This window comes from Choloepus didactylus, chromosome 21 (assembly GCF_015220235.1).
Source record: "Choloepus didactylus isolate mChoDid1 chromosome 21, mChoDid1.pri, whole genome shotgun sequence".
NCBI classification, from domain to species: domain Eukaryota; kingdom Metazoa; phylum Chordata; class Mammalia; order Pilosa; family Megalonychidae; genus Choloepus; species Choloepus didactylus.
The window spans coordinates 15,826,098-15,847,524 of NC_051327.1; the positions used below are offsets into that span (position 1 = coordinate 15,826,098).

Genomic DNA, 21,427 nt, shown 5'->3' on the forward strand with positions numbered 1-21,427 from the left:
TAGTTTGCTTTCAGCACTTTCCTGACACTTCCTCAAAATAAAGCCACAAGGTTCTGTGTGGTGGTGGCGGGACAGGAGGGGAGGTAAAGCGGTAGCAGCGGATCACTACCTTAAGCAGGGGGCTGGGACAGTCTGTTTTTGCTGTTTTGAACACAGTTCTTGGAGTGAGGAAACTACTCTGGAACAGTCAGGCAGGGTTTACGTGCTGTTGTCACGAGGCCACCAGACTCTTAATAAGAGAACATGCCATTTCTACATCCGGTGGCAAGCAATATGCCCTCCAGCCAAGGGTGCAAAAATACGAAGTCGATGAGATTCCCTTTTCAAGTAAAGAACCACATTTATGATCATCTACTGACTTCATCGTTTAGGGAAGTGGAAGGGATGAGTCCCTACCTTCAAGGAACAGGTCCTCTCTGTTCCTGAAGTCCTACCCCCCTTTATTCTCCATCACAGGAACACTGGGACATCTCTCCCACATGTTCAAAGCACACCCGTCTAGACAGTGGTGTTTTCCACTCAGGAAGCCAAATACTCAAGAGTGTACTTCGAAAAGATGCCCATTTACCATGTGACAATTATCTGCACCAACCGCTAAGCCAACCGAGTCCCTTGAATTTATTTAGACCGGGGCTTGGGGTCTTATGTCTTAACTTGAACAGTCCGGTTACTCAACGCACATTTTGGTCCCTGAAAAAAAGCAGAAGTGGGAAATGCAGCCGGAAGGATGCTTACAATAACCAGCCCACTTCAAAAAGGAACTGTGGCTTGCTCTAGATAGGCACATTGCCCTTGGGGCGTTGGGGGCTACAGGTCCCGTCACCCAAGTGTCTGAGTAAGACTGGGGAAACTACTTGACCTGGGAGTCTGCACTATAAAGATCCCAAAGACTCTGAGCACGGCACAGATGGCACAGGAAGTGTACTGAAACTCCCCTCACAGGCATGAGTTATCCCAAGAAAAAGATTCAGGTCTCTCACCATGTGTTAACTGCTAAAAACAGCGAGTTTACCAGAACTACTCTAAGTATATGTGGGAAAAGCAAACACAAAGATTTCTGATCTAGCTGCAGCACTTGAAGGGGCCCCCAAGGAGCCACCGGCCTGCACTGCGGGTTCTCCCTCCCCCGCCTTCCTGGAGGGAGGTGGCAGCTCCAGGAACACAGCCTCGGCTGTCACCACTGAAGGCCCAGAGCTTGGAATGGAGTTGACCATTTAGAAAGTAAAAGTAGGCCGACAGAACTTAATTCGTCCCATCCTGGAATGCAGATGTTACCTTGGTTTAGCAGTTTTTCTGGTGGAAATTCAACAAGATAGTTTCCAGAAATAGTCTAGATGGTTCCTAGCACACTACTACATTGACTGGTAAGATAACTTATGTTTGACTTTGAACTCTTATGGAATCAGGAAGTTTCATTCAGAAATTCTTAAACACACCATTTAAACCTTATTTGGATTTTCAGTTGTCTTTAGTGAGCTATGTAATAAAGATTTTAGTGGGCAACTTTAATACCCAATCCCTAAGAATCATGTTATTTTTCAGTTGACTCATTCACAAATCAACTGCCTATTCTTTAAAGCAGGGAGCTGAAAGCCATGCTGTCACTGCCACCCATTTTTAATGAACTCTGGGCTCTGACGCCAGGGCTAATAAACAGAAACAGCAACAGCAACCTGTGGCCTGAGGTTCAACATTGCCTGCAGCAAATGGGCAGGTTCAGGGATATGCAGGATGGGAGAGAAAACTTTTTAAAAATTTAAGAAGTTATTGTGAGGAAGATGCAGCGGACTGAGAACACAGAAACTGATCCACTAGGCAGATATAAGGAGATTTAAATGCTTACTAATGCATATATTTCTAATTATATATATATATTATACCATACACATGCAGAATTCTTCTACTGAATCTATACTTACGCTGGATAGGACATTAAGATAAACAAATCTCCCTGGAACTCTGAGATCCCACAAAACTGGCATTAACAAAGAGTTTAATAAATGGTTAATGTCCAGGGGGTTGTCAACTTTAAAATCAGCCTCTGGATGGGTAAGATTCGCCACTAGCTAGAATGGGAAGCGTTCCTAAGGGCAGCATGAATGTGTTAAGATATAAGGACCCTTTATGAGATTGAATTACAGCAGCTGTCACCCCAAATTTGTTTGATGGGTTAATTATAAGTTAGTTTTGCTTTCCCTGAGCACATGCTATTAAGATAAAGGAGAGGCAAAGGGATATGCCGAGAGAACAGTAGAAATCCAAACGCAGCTTGCTGCTCTGCTGATAGGTGGGCCGGCTTATAGATGTGCTGCATCTCAGGAGCAGGGTTCTGATTTCAAAATCCTCCTTGAGCTGCTCTCTCATCTCCACTGGGCATGGCACAGACACAGCATGGGGGGCTCCGGCCCCAGCTCAGGCCGGATGAACACAGCAGTCCCAGAAACCCCACGAGGAAGGGCATCCTCAGGAGGCACTGCAAGCTGCCACCTCCCACCATACCACCCGGAAGCTTCCCAGACATAACCATGAAAACACCTTAGAAAGAAATGAATTAGTGTGTGAAAGGCATGGATGGATTTTATTTATTACCCTATATCTACAATTTAATTTGAGGTAAAATATAAGCAACACATAAAAATGCCTATTTCTGCTACCATGTAATATAATTCTCCATTGTGAATATTGTGATAAATCTAATGAAAACTCTATGCCATCACATACTCTAGCTTTTCATATAGCTGGTATTTTACAACTCTTAATTGTCTGTGAAATCTCAACACATGTAAGATTCTCCTACAACTGGCGAAGATATCAGAGGATGCATAATTAGCTTATTGACCCCTTACTCCCCACACTGGAGCCTCAGTGTTACAAGTAGAATTATAAAATAATGAAGAAAATGAAACCCCCTTCAGCCTGACCTAAGATGGCACAGTGTTTCAAAGAATTCCATGCCACTACAGGTTACATGATAGTGAGGCTGTAGTGTCATTTAGCTTGCCCAAATACTCATACCTGATCTTAAACTTCTGATATATCATGCATTTTTTTTGGACAAGAAGCAAAAGTGGAAGAGGTTCTCTGTAATTCACCTATAGTCCACACGCTGAGATACTGACCTCTTACTGTTAGGTGATCCAGATGGTTTTTTTTAATTATGATAAAAAACATATGAACCATGATAGATAGCTTAGGAAAAGGTTTAGTCAAATATACAGATACTAATTGTTCACTCAGTCACTAAGGAGAGCTGTGAACAAAGAATCATTTAAATGATTTTTCAAATAGAAAAATTAAAGAACTGAACTATCACAGGTGTTTTCTTCACTGCAGAAGCTGAGATGTTCCAGTAGGAGATATCTTCACTTGATTGGAAAATAAACACCATAGCTGAAGGCTCTGCTGAATACGTAAAAAATCTGATGAGATTCATCCCTGTCATTTTCCCTGTCGTTTTCCAGCACTGCTGTAAAATCCTTATAATACATTCCAAAGTAAACCAGCCATTCCAAATCTACAGTCACTCTGCTCTTTAATTCAATTCACAGAACTGCTGAAAAAGTAGACATTTCTATCTAAAAGTAGAAAAAAAGGTTTGTATAGAAGGTATTTCTGTTATACAAGTATATTACACAGCTTGGGGCAGCAACAGGTCCAAAAAGCTCTTCTCAACCACTGACACTTTAAGCTAAAATAGGAGAGAAAACAAACAAGCAAGCAACAGGTTAATCTGATTACAGAAATTAAAAATCCACAAATATCTCAACTTAATTTGAAAATTTTGATAAGAAATTATTAGGATTCAAATGCACTCATAAAATAAAATGAAACGATAAACCTGTGAGTTGACAGTATAAGGCAAATTCCATTACAACAATAGTATATATATATATATATAAAATCTACTGACAAGGTACAGATCAGAGGCAACGACTGCCAAGCCATATGTATCCCATAACTATCACCAAAATATTAAACAGCTAGTAGGTTTAGGGAAATTAAAAGGATTGAAAACTAAGGTTTTCTGCTTCCTGGTCAAGAGCTACTCCTCCTATTGATAACCTGGCCAAGCTGATCAAGTCTGGAAAATAGAATCAGACTTGTAAGTTAACTCTGCAAGATCCATGACGGATAGTGCAGCTGAGCCAGACTCTGCAAATCCTGTAATTGTGATTAGGAAAAAATGCCCTTGTAATGATGCTCCTAATGAGTGCCAATGGTGAAGATAAGCTTTACCCTACAGATCACAGAACAAACATTTGTCTTGTAAGACAAAGTGCATTTATATCTTTGACCCAGAGACAGTATAGCCATTCAAGAACAAATCTTTCTGCTTTAATCTTCTAGCTCAAACCTCCCCGGAAGGTTTATACTTGGGAGTCTCTGCATCCCTGGAAGGTGGGGCTGCCATTGCGTAGCCAAAGCAAGGAAATCACACTGCTTATGAATATGCAGATAAGTTCAGACAAACACTACGGGGCATCCCGGACACATAAGCTGATTTACCCTAGCAGGGAAGAGGTCTACCACGTTGGGTCAGGTTCTTGCTTGATCTGAGAGTTTCCATCAGTTTCCTTTATTTCTATTTAGAGAGACAAAATGGTATAAAATAATTGCATGATTAATGCAAACTTGCTCAACTATAAATCCATTCATAACAAACTAGTTACTAAGATACAATACATAATGAGAATAACAAGATACTAAAAATTATAACATCTTCAGAGAGCAGAATTTCCCCAGCAATAAATACTATACCCAGTTACTTATGTTTTCAAAGTAAGAAACATTGTTTGTATGCATTTAATGGGCACACATTTTCCAGGTTATGTAAAAGCCATTCAACTGTTTCATAATTTACGAAGAGTCATCTGGGGGAAACGGGGTGAGAGGACATACCAGTCATTTCTGAACAAATTGTTTCAGCATAAACTAAAAATGCACTTCACCCAGGAACAAGAGAGCAAACAGCCACACACAGGTGTAGTTAAGCAATTTTTGAAACACAACCCTTGGTCTCCTAAAAGTTGAAAGAAGTTCAGTTTTTACATCTAGACCACCCTCTTACCTTCTGTGGCAGGAACCTCCAACTGGCTTGGCTCAGCTGACTCTATAAAGAAAAACATGTGAAGATCTATTTTAATAGCATTCAAAAGTGGCCTTAAATTGTATGAAGAGCCTAAAGGGAAGAGGTGAGAAGGCTCCTTCCCCCCAGCCTTCCTTGTGCAAAGCACAAGTCTGAACTGAAACAACAGCCAGTCTTGTGATTAAACACAGTGCTTCAACTATACTTTCAAAACCCTACTTTTCTAGAACGTTTTAAATTAGCATTCACAACTGAAGTCTTAAATAACAATCTTAACATATCTCTACCATGGAGGCAAGAAGTTCCTTTTTCATGTCTTTTATTTCTTCCACCTGTGAGCTCCCTCTTAATAAAGGCCTTTCATTACTTTCAACGAATCACAGGATGGAAGAAAACAGGACGCTTGTCTGGCCCATGCTCTTGTTTCTAAGGAGTTTTAAAAACCAAAACACACAATTCTGGCTCGTTAATTCAAGGGTATAGCAACCAAAGAAACTACCAGCATTGAGACTAGGATAAAAAGACAACACCCCTTACTGACGTTTTATTCTAAGCCATTGCTGCTCCTGGGGGTCTGGACGTGACGCCTGGCCTGGGACTGTAGGAACAAATGGTCTGTGGCCCACAGCTCTCAACTGGGACCACTGCCTTGACTTTATACAAGCTTCTAGACAGACGTGACCAAGCGCGTGTGTGCCGGGGAACCGCCTCTCCTAAAGACTCAGCAGATGTCAGGGGATGGGGTCATCATGAGTAGTGACCCTGTCTCGTTTACCTTGTATCACTGGGCCTTCTGACTCACTCTGATCAACCAACTCTGAAAGAAAGGCATATTAGTTTAAATGATAATTTAAGATATGTTGTTACATTTGAAAAGCATTTTTACATCCATTCTCTATTCGGATGCTCTCCCAACCTTGCCCTAACAGGCAGTATTTTCCTTATGACCAAGGATGTAACAAACATGCAGTGTTCTGCAGATCCCATTAAAAACATAAATCAGTAGTAATTACCGGAGAAATATGTTATAGACTACTGCACATGAATGGAAACAAAATTTAACATTTTAAACATGAAGTTAGGGGCCAGGTAGGGTTCAAATACAAGGTTCTCTGGAAAGTAAAACTTACATAGCAGAAAGATGAACTGGGACTACCAAAAAGATTCAAAGAAAAAAAATACCATGGTATAACCTCACAGAAACAGAAATGAGAACACAGGCTGCCAGGGGTGACAGGCATGGGGAATGGGGAGCTAATGCATAATGGGTATAGGGTTTCTGTCTGGGGAGATGGGAAAGTCTTAGTAACAGAAGGTGGTGAGGTACCGCAACATAGTGAATGCAATTAATCCCGCCAAATGTTGTATGTAGAAGTGGTTGAGATGACAAAGTTTATGTTATATGTATGTTCCTACAATTAAAATTAAATTAAAAATGAGCAACTGAAGAGACAATGACAATTAAAGGCATAATATATAATCCTGGATAGGTTCTAACAAGGGACCAGAGAAGGCTGAAAAGAACATTCCTGGGACATATGAAAAAAGTAGAATAGAGACTGTATGCTTTATATCCATGCTAAATTTCTCAACTTGGTAACTGCACTTAAGGTAGGTAGATGAATGAACATCCTATACGGAGGAAATGTACTTGGCAGCACTAAGAGTTCAGGGAGCATGCTGCAAACAACCTACACTCAAGTGCTCGTCAAATGGATAGACAGACAAACAAGCAGATGGACTGATAGACTGATGGACAGAAAGTATTCAAAAATAAAAAGCTAAAAATTAAAAATACTATCAAGGGATTTTTTGAAATAACACAGTTCTCAACCAGCTTACACGCAAATGTTACAACTGATCCACACTCTATGAATCAAGTATATCACTCTTTTTTGATATTACCAAATACTGACTAACTTGCCAAGATAGTAGGTACACTAAAAACAGAATCATGAAAAATTGACTCATGCTTTGGAGTACAAGCAAATGAATAAACTTTCTGATAAAGTGGGACTTTGAGGCAGAAGAGATTTAACTAAATTTATGATTCCAAAGACTGAAGACCAGGTCTAATTAACAGGATTAGTTAATACCATGGAGCAGAAAGGAAGAGCAGAGAGCCTGACTTCCCAGATCAAGGGACAAACAAAGAACTCGCAAGGCTCTGCTGCTCAATGGTCACGGAAACTCCGGAACATGACACTGAAGTGGCTGACTTCTCCAAGGAATCAACTGTGGAATTGTTTTGTCAGTGCAGATGGGGAATGGGTGTGGTTGTAGTCCAATAAGACTTTATCTATAAATACAGGCTGGAGGCTGCCGATCCATTTTAGGTTCTCTACGTATACCTAATTGTTTCAACTGCTCTAAAACCACCACCCCCCCGCCCCACCCCAGCTCTCTTAACATTTTATGACTGAGTAAACTGAAGATTATAAAGTTTAGAGACTTGCCCAATTTTACATCTAGGAAAAGCCTGTTGCTTTACACCAGGTGCTAAAAGATCAATGACCACATGCTTCCTGCCTTCAGTGAAGTAACGTATCAAACCTTGAGAACTAACACATGACAGAAGAGAAAGAAAGACTTCCTGAAATACTCACGGTTATTGATCACAAGGCCTGGAAATGGTCTAAAGAGAGAGACAAATTGTTAGAGATCAATTTACTTCTACTCTATAAGGATTTACATGCATATTCTCTTCATTCTACTGATATTTACCCATATCATTTATGTTGTTGAAATGAGAAATGTTATCCACTACTTTATAATCTCATGTAAGAGATATGAATAACTAATATGGAATACTCTTAGAAAATTCTACACTCAAGACGAAGGAAAAACAAAAAAACAGCTGCACTGTTTTATTCTAAGCCATTAAAGCAATAAGAGTTATTTCAGTTAAATAGCTTCATCAAAGACGACTTTTCACCAGACCGTTGAAATGGTATGGAGAAAGGCCATTGCTTAAGTGGGACAAAAATAAACCAGTGGGGCAAAAATATGGGATTTTTAGTGAAAGGTCAGGGTTGAGAGAAGAAAAGAGATAGTGGGTGGATGAGAAAGTGGACAAAGCCTATAGTAGAGAGAGATTGCTGAGGGCTGGTCCTAACTGATTTGTACTTGAGACAGCAGGAACTTGACAATGAGCTGATCGGTTAGATTTAGTGGCAGCTAAATTGGGAGAGAGGGGTTGGAAGAGAAGAGTGAAGACAACTTGGGATTTTTGCTTAGATGAACGGAAAAGAGGACACATGTTGTTGAATACTTACTGGGACGAGTGCCTATCAATGAACATAATTCTCACAATGCTGACAAAGTTGATACAATCATCATTCTAACCCTGTGGCTGAGGAACAATTAACCTTCTCATTTTACAGACAAGGAAACAAATAACTTGACTAACAACTGGCTCACGAGAGATCAAATCCCTGTCTTAAATGAGAGGAGACAGCAAAATTTTTCTGTCAAGGACCAGATAGTAAATATTTTAGGCATTGCAGGACATACTGTCCTCTAATTCTGCTTCTCAACCCTATCACTGTAATGTGAAAGCAGCCATAGACAACATATAAGCAAATGGGTGTGATACTGTTTCAACAGAACTTTACAGCTGGCCGGCTGGATTTGGTCCACAGGCCATGGTTTGCCAACCCCTGCCATAAAAACCAGAAGATTGAAAGTCAGCTCAGCTCAGGGGGGAGAGAATAACATGATAATAATTAAATGAGCATCTTTATTTGTTTTAGCTCATTACTTACACATTTGTGGGGATTTTATTACTGTATATAACTGTATTTTGGAAGATGATTTAGCCTCACAATCTCCAGATTCACTCTTCTGACCAAGCAAGAAACTCTCACTTACCTAATGACTGTGAATTTGATAAACTCTGCAGAGTCTAAGATCCTTCTCATGGAGCTGATTTCCAGGTAACTGGGGGCTTTGAATGACACCCCGGGGGGCATGCCATCGACCACCACACAGCCAGGGTTGATGGTGATCTTCCTGTAGGGAACTTTCACAGGGAAACCCATACCAATTGCTTCACCTGTGAGGAGACAAACATTATAAACCAGAGATTAACTTAGCATCTTAAGAAGTATTTCAAACCTATGACTGGCATTTATTTTAAATAAAGACCACATCCACTGTTAATAAGGTCCTTCCTACACATCTAACAACCTTAAATAAAATGTGAACCTTAATTTTATTAACTTTGATAATGACAGTACAACATACTTAACATTTTCTTATTAAAAACCTTTAGCAAAAACAAAATATTTTTTGCTTTTTATAAGGAAATTACAAGTACTTGAGAATAATCTACTTAAAAGATCTTAATGAAACAAAAATTTCCTTGCTTGTTCTGAACACAAAACTTACCAAATTTTCGACTGAAGAGGTCATTTACTTGTTCCCTTAGCTGTCTAGCTTTCTCAACTTTTGACAGTCTTTCATTATCATCATCTAAAAAAGTTAAGACAAAACGCAACTGGAATAATTCACTTTTAATTCCAAATACATTTTAGGAACTTTATGTAACTCAGTTCATGTTTTTGGAGTACTTAAGCATTTTGGACTAATCAAGTTTGAAATTGTTTAAAATTGTAACATGAAATTAAATGCTACAACCTTATGATAAAAGTTGCTGTTTTATACAGATTTTTTTAAATGACACATTTGGCATTTGGATACTAACAGGTTTTAGATCACACTAAACTCATTAGCTGCTGAGAGATGTTTAGAGAGAACTTCATAATGTGATGTACTTGGTTAACAATTTCTGCATGGGCCGGAAAAGATTATGTGACAATATGCAGCCATATCTGTAGTCTCTGAACAATTTGAGTAAATCCCTACCATCCATATCCCTGTAACTGAAAAGGGGGGGAAAACACACCAAAATACAAGCTATGATAAAGGCAGAGAAAGCATACCTGGAATTGTCACCTGAATGATGTTGAGATCTTCAACACCTGAAGCAGTAGTATTAACATTGGGTGAGGAATTTATTTTTCCTTCAAATAGAGAAACTTAAGATCAGTGTTTGTAGAGAACATGGTCAAATCTTCTCTAGTAATACAGGGACTGGTGTGCTCCCTTAGACAGTGTTTTAATCCAAACTTGCTCAGGGCTCTTCCTTTTCGTAGTGTGTTTTATCATTCCACAAAGAAACCAGGCTTCCCTGACAGCTAGGGTTTTCTACTTTTATTCTCTGCCTGGGAGTGCTTAGTAGAGCATCACACATATAGAAGTATTCAAATTATTATACAACTGAAAATCCTAAACTAGCCACAACCCCAATTCTGAATGAGCATTCCTGGTTTTAATTCAAAACAGCTCTTCTTTACACAATCGATTCCCCCCACCACTGTGCGGTGGCTTCCAGCAGCCCGGTTTCTGCAGCAAAGACACTCACTTGGAGGGCTCTTAGAGGAGGTGCTCTCCTTAATTGCCGTCTCAAACATTTCGGGCCTACAAACAAACAAAGAGAAAAAACATGTGTGCTAATACAACAGTAAAACTCCAATATTAGAAATTAAATACATATGAGATTTAAAATCCAATAACTTCTCCAAAGTATGTATTCAATTCTTAGTAATGGAAGAAGAGAAAGATCATAGCTCCCTCAAGGGACAAACACAGAAAGACTAATTATTAATTGTGATTTTAACGTCCACCCCATCCCTATTTTTGACTCCCTGCCAAGTCTTAGTGGCCTCCTCTTCTCATGGTTAGAACACACTGAGTTAGAAGATTCAGTGACAGACTAAAGAATGGAAACAAGAAGAGTCTCATGAATACAGCATGGAAATATAACATGGGCAGTGAAAACGTGAGCACAAGACTTCTTTTAGGAAAAGTCTCAGCTGCTGACAAACTGCTGCTGACCTGGCATCAAGTACAAAGGGCAGCAACTTTGCTTGGCAATGTCAGCGTTGATTGTTTAACACTATCCCTGGATGACTCAAAAGTAACACTTTCATTGAGCAAAGGAAAACCTAAATTAATTTCAAATAGCTATTGTACACTGATATATATTAATTCCAATTATTCCCCTCTATTTAAATTGTGTGGGCATAATTCATAGATGTTTAAGAAAATATAGGAGAGAAATAAAAAACATTTGGTCAGGTGGAAAAATAAAACTGACAATAAAACTCAACAGTGCTTAGATTCCCGCAGCATCAACCAGTAAAAACTATGACTGTGGGAAGGTCTAGCAACACCAAGTTAGCATCCCTCCAATATGCCTGAGCTCCCTTCCCCTTCTTTTAACTTAAAACACGCACAAAAGTACAGCTTAAAGAGCTTTTGATTCTAGGGCTAATATAGCCCTGCTATAAAGATGAATTCCACGTACCCATCTCCTCAGTGACAAAACTGTCAACTCATGACATGAAACCATCTTGTTTCGTCTGACTACTTTATGCCCCCCACCCCACCCCCCATCCCATTTACTTTTTAATGATGAACTTAATCTTGGCTTTGTTTCTGAGTATCTTCTCCAGCCTTGGAATGCCAAAAGTAGATGGTCTTCGGAACGGCACACCCTCAGGTAAGCCTTCCACATAGAAGTCTTCTGGGAAAGATTCAAATAATGCAAACGGCACTTTCACGGCTTGTTTAAGGCCAAGTGCTTCACCTGTCAAACACAAGCATAAAGAGTAAACATCTCTTCAATGCCACATTTATAACCTCTTCTTAGCCAAAGCTTTTCATTAAAAAATGCATTTTAAATAACACTGTGTGGCTACTAAATTCATATCCATTTTAAGATTAGAGACCTTTCTTCCATTTCTTGGTGCTCTGAATAATTACAAAATTTGACCCTACAAAACTTGCACGTTTACAATGACAGTTATTTTTAAATGTTAAACATTTAATTCTCCTCCCTTCTATTTAAAAAAAAGCAAACATATTTCAATAATAAATTTTCACAATGAACTTACCACATTTTTCATTGAAAAGATTTTCAACTTTCTGTTTTAGGTCTGTGATTTTGGCATTCCAGGCCTCTGCGTGTAAAATATAATACAGTTAAGTTGTTTGTTAATACTTACCAATATACACTCAGGATGATTTTCCATCTTATTTTATTGTGCACATGGGGTTAATTTTCTACTTTAAAAACTAAAAACTAGAAAGTACATCAGCCTTTAGCAATGTTATACCTGGACATGTATTCTAATCTTTATAAATTATAAAACGGTCTTACTTATATAACTAATATGGTGGTTACAAATAAATGAAACATATGGAAATAAGTTAAACAAAAAAAAAAAAAAACAAGGCAAAACAAAACACCCCCTCCCAAAAAAAACAAAACACAATTATAATGTCTACAACACGTCAGGCACAGTTATCTTAACATTTTTAATGATTTACTATTTGTAATCCTCACAACAACCCTATAAGGCAGGAAGTAAAGCTCTCCCCATTTTACTGATAAGGAAATGGAGGTACAGAGAGGGTAAGCAGCTTGCCAAAACCCACAGAGTTTATAAAGTAGTGGCACTGGAAGGGAACCAGGCAGTCTCGGTCCATAGCCTGTGTGCCATTAACAGCTAATATATACTAACTTAACAAATTAAAAAAAAAAAAAAATTCACATGGCAAAATAAGAGCATTCGTATTTCTTTTATTTAAAATAATGAAACAAAGAAAAACAAAGTGAATATTTACCAAAGGAAAACTCCCTTCCTCGAGGCTTGAAGGGAACATTAGAACCGTTAGTCTGGGTAGGGGTTCGAACAGCTGAGGTTTGAGGATTGTTGTTATTAGGGCCTAAAGAAGAAGAAAAAAATCCTAATTGATCCATGTATTTAATCATGTTTAATTAAAATTTGTGGTTTCTTTATGACCCCCTCATTAAGTCCAGCCTGTACTAGAAAGAGTAAAGCTAAGTTTAAAAAGTATACAGGCACTCTGCAATGAAAATGGATATTCCTGCTAGTTCCACTCATTTTCTGCTTCTGTCCCCACAATCTGGCATTTCCTCTCAAATGACAATTGGCTTTCTGGCTGCTCTGGGGGACTTTTACCTCACTGAATGTGCGCCATCACATTTTTCAGTTACCTCTGTTTGCAAACATGTTTTTCTTTCAAACTCTAAACAAAGGCACAACTTTGGGTAGCATTACCACCACGATGAAAACTTCCTTTGGATTCTCTAGCCAGCTCTAATCTTTCCTTTCTTTGAATTCTTAGTACAACTCATAAACACTGTTTTCTATTAAATGAATGCTAGTTCCAGTTATTTTAATAAACACATGCCTGGACTATTCTTTATGTACAAACAGCAAATGCTTAAAAAATAAGCTCATCACTTTAATCTAATGTAAGCTAACTATTTTTAACAAAATAATATAAATAAAAGAGCAAATGTAATTGAAAAATAAAAAGAAATCAACTTTCAGCTAATTACTTAATTCTTGGAAAATAATCAACATTCTTATAGTACATATACACATTGAAATTTCAAATTTCCCAATTTGCAGAAATGTTATTATAGGCTCCAGGCTTTCATCTAAATTACCTTCCTGCTTCCTATGACTAAAAGACTTTTACTGATTAACAATTTTTTTTGCAGTCAAAATATTAACAGCTAACATTAATTACTTGCTTTTGAACAGTGTACACCAATCACTGTACCAAGCACAATATGTGTATTAACTAATTTATTCTTCGTAACAAACCTATGTAGGAGGCATTTCCATCATCTCCACTTTACAGAAGGAGAAAGTGAGCGCAGAGGGGCCACTGTTTTGCCCACAAGTGCACAGCTGAGAAGTGGAGCTGGGCTACCAGCCGCCTCAGTCTTCCTCAGTCTTCACCACTACACAGTCTTAACGATCTATTTGCAGAAAGGAATTTCATGAAGCCACAGATGGCAGATGCTTAGCAGTCAGGCTGCCATGCCTACCTTGTTTAGTTAGCCCGGGTATGGCCTCAGAACCCCTAAGAAGTCTTGCAGACAACTGATGGGAGTAGAGAATGAAGAGGAGAGCTAAGTGCCATTCCCTATAAAATTCCAGATGTAACCTTCTAGTCTTTATTTCAAAACTCCTGAATAAACAACAGCTTTCTTGAAATAGTACAGTGATAAAAACAAAGTGCATCTGGGCCAGCTGGCTCTAGCAGTCTGGTTTACCTGGCAGTTGTATCCATACAGACAAAATCAGTACATTCAACTATCATAATTTTATAAAACAGTGGCCATTATGGTTATCCCACTAAAATCCCTTTCTTATACTCAATGCTCATAAATAACAAGTGAAACTTGTGATCAAATGACATAAGATGCATTGACTGAAAGTTCTATTTCTTATTCTAAACCAAGACACTAGCATTCTCATTTATATTTCAGTGTGCGACGATTTGTTACTGTGAAAACACTCTTAGGGTCATAGCTTTAGTGGGCTCTGCCCAAGTGAGATGGCAGTTCCCAAGACAAGAGGACTTCTGGGTTTGTTTGTTGGTCTCTAAATTTAAAATGCACTGTTATGGTTAACTAATTGAGCACATCTGTCTTCACAAAGTCTGACCTCATTTGTTGTTCCGACCTTTACCTGCTGCTTATCACAAACAAACTCACCCCTAGGAATAAGAACCTTTCTAAAAGTCCAGACAGCAATCTGCAAATCTATAATAAAAATTTAATGTGTTTGAGAAGGACAAGTATAATCTACACTTCATCTTACCCAAAAAGCCAAGAACTGATTATTACCTACAGATATACTCATATTCTCTCAGGTAATTTGCCTGAAATATTTACTTTAGTTATTTCATAAAATATTTCCCCTTCTTTTGCAACTTTATAATTTATACCTGAAATTCAGACACTCTTCTGAAATGAGCATTAGTGTTCTGGAATTTAAATGACTAAATACATAATAGCTCCCCTAGTTGAGGAAAACAGAGAAAGCATTAATAGTACAACCAATTCAGACAAGTTATGTTGAACCCATAGATCACTACTAATATATATTACCAAATATATTGATGGATATCGAATATCCACTCAGGGACTTCTGTATCTGACCATATGGAGTAACTGGTAATAAACTGTTTCCACTGGAAGCAACTAGACAGCTAGGTAACATTTATGAACAACAGAAGGGAAAGACTGGGCTCCCCAAGGGAAGAGACAAGCAAATGAGACATGCCCAGCTGCTGCCCTGCCCAGGATACAGATCAGCGGAGTACTCACCCAATACACAAGCAATCCAAGAAAACAGAAACTGAACAAAAATTAAAACTTTTCTTGCAACTCAAAACCACGAGATACTTTACATCCACTAAGATGGCTATAATCAGAAACTAAGAGGTGTTGGTGAGGATGCTGAGATATTGGAGCCTTCACACATTGCTAATGGAAAGGTAAATCAGTGAAGCAACATTGGAAAACAATTCAGCAGTTCCTCAAAAGTTAAACAGTTACCATATGACCCAATTTTACTCTAAAGATATATGCCACAAGAATCAAAAACATGTGTCTACACAAAAACTTGTACAGGAATGTCCATAACAACCTAATCCCCTGACAACCTGATTCAAAATAGCCAAAAAGTGGAAATGACCCAAATGTCTATCAAAGGATAAATGAACAAACAAAATATGGTATATTATCCATACAATGGAACATAATTCTGCAACAAAAAAGAATGGACTACTGGTACATGCTACAACATAGACGAACCTTGAAAACATTATGCTAAATCAAAAAAGCCAGTCACAAAGGCCACATATTGTATAATTCCATTTATACGAAATGTCCAGAATAGGCAAATACATAGAGACAGAGACTGGATTAGTGGTTGCCAGGAGTTGGGGAGAGAGGAAAATGGGGCAACAACTGCTAATGGTACAGGGTTTCCCTTAGGGTGATGAAAAGGTTCTAGAATTAAATAACGGTGACCCTGTCAATATACGAAAAACTCCTGAATTGTACACTCTAAAATAAGGGTAAATTTTATGGTACGTAAATTATGTCTCAATTTTTTTAAAAACTGGGTTAGGTATACTATTCTTATTTTTGTCGTACTGATAAGCAAATGGAAAAAGATACTTTTTTACGAGAAAAACAGGCACTGCCATAATTTGTAAAATCAATGTCTGTTGGGTAGACTGTTAATCGCCTTATAATACATTCTTAATGTCACACATGGTTACCTCACTTCTATAGCCCTAATCATCTTAACTCATTATATTAGCTATTCATTTCTGTGTTGTCCCAATTAACAATCAATTGATAACTGATAGTTTTCCTTAGTAAGCTCTGCTTTAACACAGGCTCAATGGATGACATGTTTAAAAATACAACTAAGAATTGCTTCTAGAAATATACCGCTCATGTGCCAAGTGACAGCTAAAAATTAACCTATTGTAGAAAACTGTGCTGTTTCTTTACTTAGTGAACAGTAACGGCATATATTAAAACTTGCCATTTCATTGTTACCCAACCTTAATTATTTCACAGACTAATCTATTTGAGTGCCTTTAGGACACAAGTCTACATATACATGTCATAACTTCATACTAGAGTTAGAAAGGCAGAAAAATTGTTTCCAGAAACTGGAGTGACTGTAATGGATGCTGTCACTCTGTGTGTGGAAGGTGGGAAGCAAATTTTACAAATGAGATACTTCATTACCAAGGTTCCCTGACTCAGCAACCCATCTTTTTTAAGGTACACAATTGTTCACTCACACCACCTTGCTCCCCTTGCTGAACACACTGCCACATTGGAAATAACTTCTCTTCTACCTCTTAAACCTAAGCATGTGACTCCCAGCCATCTTGCTTTCCCTCTTTTCCTTCTGAACCAGCTTTTTGTCCTCACTGTAATCTACTCTCACCACCCTAGTGCCATTCTGAAGCTTTACATCGTTCATGGCTGCATCACCAACGTATCAATCAAAAACAGCACGGATCCATCACTTCAAGAATACACTGCTGTGAATCTAGAATCAGCTGGTTCCAACACTCCAGGCCATACATGCCTTGAGGGCTCCGAAGCAACCAAGCGTGGCTAGAACAAGATATAAAACTATGCTCCTAGAACACCCAACTACTCATACTTCATTTAATCAGCACTTTTGTTGGAGCTGTTACCGCTCTCAGGAATGGCCTTTCTGCACCTCTGTCAGGTCAAGTTCTAGTCTTCCAGCAAGTTCCCACTGCAATGTCATCTTCTCTATGGGGCTTCCATCACCTCAGAATTAATCCTCCCTTTTCCTGCGTTTCAACTTCACTGTTCCAGTCTCTACGGAATCAGGCCCAGAGTAGGCTTGTCTGGCTCCTATGTCTTCTACTACACAGAATGCCCCCTGCATTTCTAAATTATTTACGTGTTCCCCATCAGGAAAGGGTTGTTGCCTTGCATATGAGAAACATCTTCCTCAGATCTTATCCAAAAGGGAGAAAAGTGAAGGATTGGACACATTTTTATTTAATTTTTGGCAATTCTGAACAGAAATGATTAAACCAGTGAATGATGTCCATAAATTGTACAAGGATGCCTGTCGCTTTTCATAGGAGGTTTTCTGAGTACACATGATAACTAAATGGGGACTGATGCTTAGTTATCAGTACTGGAAACTCTTCAGTCAAAACTAAAAAGTTATGAGACAAAAAAGAATTATCCTAATGAAGTTATCACTTCCTCTTGTGTTTATGGACAGGACGAAATAGCCACACCTAAAAGTTGGTATTTATCTATAATACTGCATAAAGTACTCAAATACTATAAACCTGAAAAGATGAAAATGCTGCAGACCCAATGAGTGGACAGAAGGAAGAAAACTTGAGGATTTCATAGAAACTAGTTTAATACAGGGCATTGCTATTTAAACCATCCCCAAATGTTCTTTCCTGAAAAGAGGAGGGAGGAAGACGGAAGGGGGGAACAAACAAAAAACCAAAAGAGATAAGAAGAAAAGCATATGGGGCATTTTCTTGCAGGTAGTTTACAACATGCCCCATTAACACCAAGTTAACTGTTTAAAATGTTAATTAGGAACACTGGGAAATTTAGGTTTATCACACATAGCTTTACAGTTTTGTAAAACTCACTTGCATATGCATCTACATAAAAATATAACCAGTAAGCTAAGGAACTGGGGAACCAGTAACAGGAACATGTCACAGAATGGCCTCACCTTCCACAGTGACCTCAATTTCAGGAACCTTCGAATTGCTCCCAGGGCTTCGTGGTCTTTTCGGGGACTGCAATGCTGTAAAGCAAGCACACAATTACTTTTGAATATTGTGAGAAAAACCAAACAAAACCAGAAGGGGATGCTTTATAAAAGCAGAGTATTAAAATTCATACAGTTTGGCTCTTTTCAAAGAAACCTGAAGAATTAAACTGGTAGTGTAATCCTCCACATGAGTCTGAACAAAGCTGTGGAAACATGAATGAAGGAGGATTGCAGACATGAAATTTTCAATGAAATGTTTAAAAAAATAATAATAATAACAGCGGTCTATTAAATAAAAATACCTTGAAAAGTAAAGAAACAATGTGAAAGTCCCACAGAGACTGGCCAATGATTTAGTATGATTTGTGTAAAGCTGATAAAGATTGTATTACTATGTACTTAAGTATAATAAAGAATATACAAAACATCTTACCTTTAGTGTTTATTTTACTAGCCATTCCAGGAGGCAAATAGGAAATAACTAGTTCAGGCCTAGAGAGAAAACCAAGAAAGTCAAGGGAAGTCAATGGAATCCCGATAGTCACAGCCAGTAAAAATTTCCATGACCAGTATTTCTTATAAAGTCATTCACAGATCATGCAATGCAACAAAAATTTCTATCATTATGGACCTAAAAGTTGACATTTCCTTCCCAAAACTATCTAAGTGGTTTTATGAAGAGGAAGGGACTTATTTCATGAAAAGAAAACACCTCTAAGTTTAGTTTATTGAACCACTGAAATTCTATAGAAACATAAATAACAACATCAGTCGCTGAAATTCACTTGCTCTCAAGATTAATAAGGAAGAAAGCAGATAAAGAGCTGCTTTTTAATTTTCCATTCAAGGGATTCGTGGAGCTGTCTCAATGACTCTAAACTACCCAGATAACACCACTGTAAGGCAGGTAAATACTACCATTCTCATTGTACTGGGGAAAAAATCCAGTAGAGGTCAAGGGATTTGCAAAGGCAATGGACAATGTCAGAACCAGAACTCAGAGCTCTGCTTTCCAAGCCATATCTACAACCTCTAGAAAGATTTAAAAAAAATTAAATAGGAACAGGGCTTTTTCTTTTTTTAAATCTCTAGAAACAGCTACATTGGCAAATATAACTTACTTTTTAACAACAAACTTGATTTTATTACTCCCACGTACAATCCTTTCAAGTCGTGGAATTCCAAACCAAGTAGGGCTTCGAAAGGGAATTCCTTCTGGCAAGCCTTCTACATAAAGAAACTCGGGATTTGATTCAAACACAGGGTATGGAACTTTTACTGCCTCTGTGAGTCCAAGAGCTTGAGCTGAAAATAAGAGAACGTATCTTGTGGAATCTAAACCTTTACATAGAATCTAAACCTTTACAATTAAAGAATAATTGTTTTCTGCTTTCTCAAATATGTTACATAAAAGTTCCCTACAATCTACCAACATCCACTTAATACTGAAGGCATTTTGCTAAGTATACTTGGGCAAAATTGAAGAGAAAGCCTAAAAAATGTGCACTTATATGAGAAACACTTCAACATGTCAAATCAATAGAAGGGTTATGTTATTAGTCAAAATTATCTCTCTATTCTGGGCAGAAATAAACTAAAGCCATTTTATACTGAAATGGCAACTACCCAGCCTTTGAGCTGTCATCTACATGTAAAAATTGCTATTGAAAGATATGACTCATTGAGTTAGAGTGATCAGAGGCAAAGTATGTAAGGTTTCTGATCTAGGACAAAAAAGGTCAATACCAGGTATTAAAATAATGGACAGGAAAGCCCCGGGAATACTGCTATCACTCCCCACTCCTTACTTCCTTTTCCATGACAGATACACCCAATCAACTGAAACACTCTTTCTTGCTGAGCCTCCTCAGAATCCTTCTCAAGACAGCGCTCCAGGAAACCGCTGTCAACAAATCTAAGTTGAAACAAATGATGAAACCTATTTGCCATTCCGGTGTTAGCCAGATTAGAAGTACAGACAGTGGCACTGAGATTTATCCCAACTCCTCCCTTCCTCTCCCATTTTGACAACTGAGAAAACTGATCCAAGAGAATTTAAAAAGTAACTTGCTCCATTTAAGCAGCAAGCTTAGTAACAAGAAACAGAACAGAAACCCAGTTTCTGGGACCTTCTTTCTTCAGGTCCTGGTCGTCTATAATTCATTCAGGGCATATATAATTCATTTTCATTTATGGTTTTCAATTAAGACATGACCACTGCTGTATTTTACTTACCAAATTTCAAATTAAAAATCTCTTCCACTTGTTTGCGTAGCTTGGTAATCCTGACATTCCAATCTTCTTTGACTGGAGAGTAAAAATAAATCTAGTTAATAATGTTTCTTACTGGTACTGATGACGTAAAATCAGATTGGCTTTACGGACCAGAATGTAGCTACTCATTTCCAGTGACGCTCTTCATTCGATTTTGTTTAAAACAAAAACTTTGGGTCTTAGGAAAATAATTTCCTATAACTGTCAAGTACCAGAAGAACTGCAGGGAGGCAGAACTTACATTTAAGTTCACATTGCAAATAAAGGAAAACTTGTTACAAAAGAATGCCCTAAATTAGTGGTTTTCAAACACTGCTCCATGGAAACACACCAGGGAGTCCCAGTCCTATCAGGGATGGATCTTTCACTTGGGTAAGACTCCAGGACTGTTATGCTAAGTTCGACCAGAGTAGCTTCAATGTCATTGATTTTCTATAAGGCATTCCTTGCTTTACCTACCAGCTGTATGCCTAGAAATCTGGGCAAAGAAAAACTTCATGAATCAAAACAACTTTACCGATTAGAAGTAAATGGTGAAGGACTGGGGAGATGCCACTCAACAATACTCAGGATTCACAATCTGGTTTATTTTCCTATTCCTTATTTATGAGATAACCATTACCTTTTAAATGTAGTAACATAAAAATTAAAATATATGGACTATTATGAAAGACATGGACAATGTGACTTACTTGGATAGGTATTCAGGGCTTGTTTGGTTGAATTGTGGAAGGAAAGGATGGAGGTAAACTTGGAGACAATGGAGGATGATTGAATAAGAAAAGAGGGAAAGAGAGTGAGAGGAAAAGGCAGAGTAGAATAATCACTAGGTCTGGAAGTCATCAGTGTTTGCTAA

The 21,427-nt window shown here is 38.1% G+C and overlaps 1 protein-coding gene across 7 annotated transcripts in view; it reads right to left on the reverse strand.

Moving 5' to 3' along the window:
- Positions 1-2,551: 2,551 nt before the first annotated feature.
- The window catches only part of GTF2I (general transcription factor IIi), a 100,796-nt gene continuing 81,920 nt past the window's right edge, over positions 2,552-21,427 (reverse strand). For all 7 annotated transcript variants that reach the window (XM_037813518.1, XM_037813517.1, XM_037813514.1 and 4 more), the window contains 16 exons: positions 20,533-20,604; positions 19,419-19,602; positions 18,731-18,789; positions 18,256-18,330; positions 12,779-12,880; positions 12,046-12,111; positions 11,555-11,738; positions 10,512-10,567; positions 10,030-10,110; positions 9,476-9,559; positions 8,957-9,140; positions 7,693-7,721; positions 5,862-5,903; positions 5,069-5,110; positions 4,507-4,582; positions 2,552-3,688 (listed from right to left, as the gene is read on the reverse strand). In XM_037813518.1, coding sequence (XP_037669446.1) covers positions 4,524-4,582; positions 5,069-5,110; positions 5,862-5,903; positions 7,693-7,721; positions 8,957-9,140; positions 9,476-9,559; positions 10,030-10,110; positions 10,512-10,567; positions 11,555-11,738; positions 12,046-12,111; positions 12,779-12,880; positions 18,256-18,330; positions 18,731-18,789; positions 19,419-19,602; positions 20,533-20,604 — 1,319 coding nt within the window. In that variant the 3' untranslated portion in view covers positions 2,552-3,688; positions 4,507-4,523. The remainder of the gene's footprint in view (positions 3,689-4,506; positions 4,583-5,068; positions 5,111-5,861; positions 5,904-7,692; positions 7,722-8,956; positions 9,141-9,475; positions 9,560-10,029; positions 10,111-10,511; positions 10,568-11,554; positions 11,739-12,045; positions 12,112-12,778; positions 12,881-18,255; positions 18,331-18,730; positions 18,790-19,418; positions 19,603-20,532; positions 20,605-21,427) is intronic.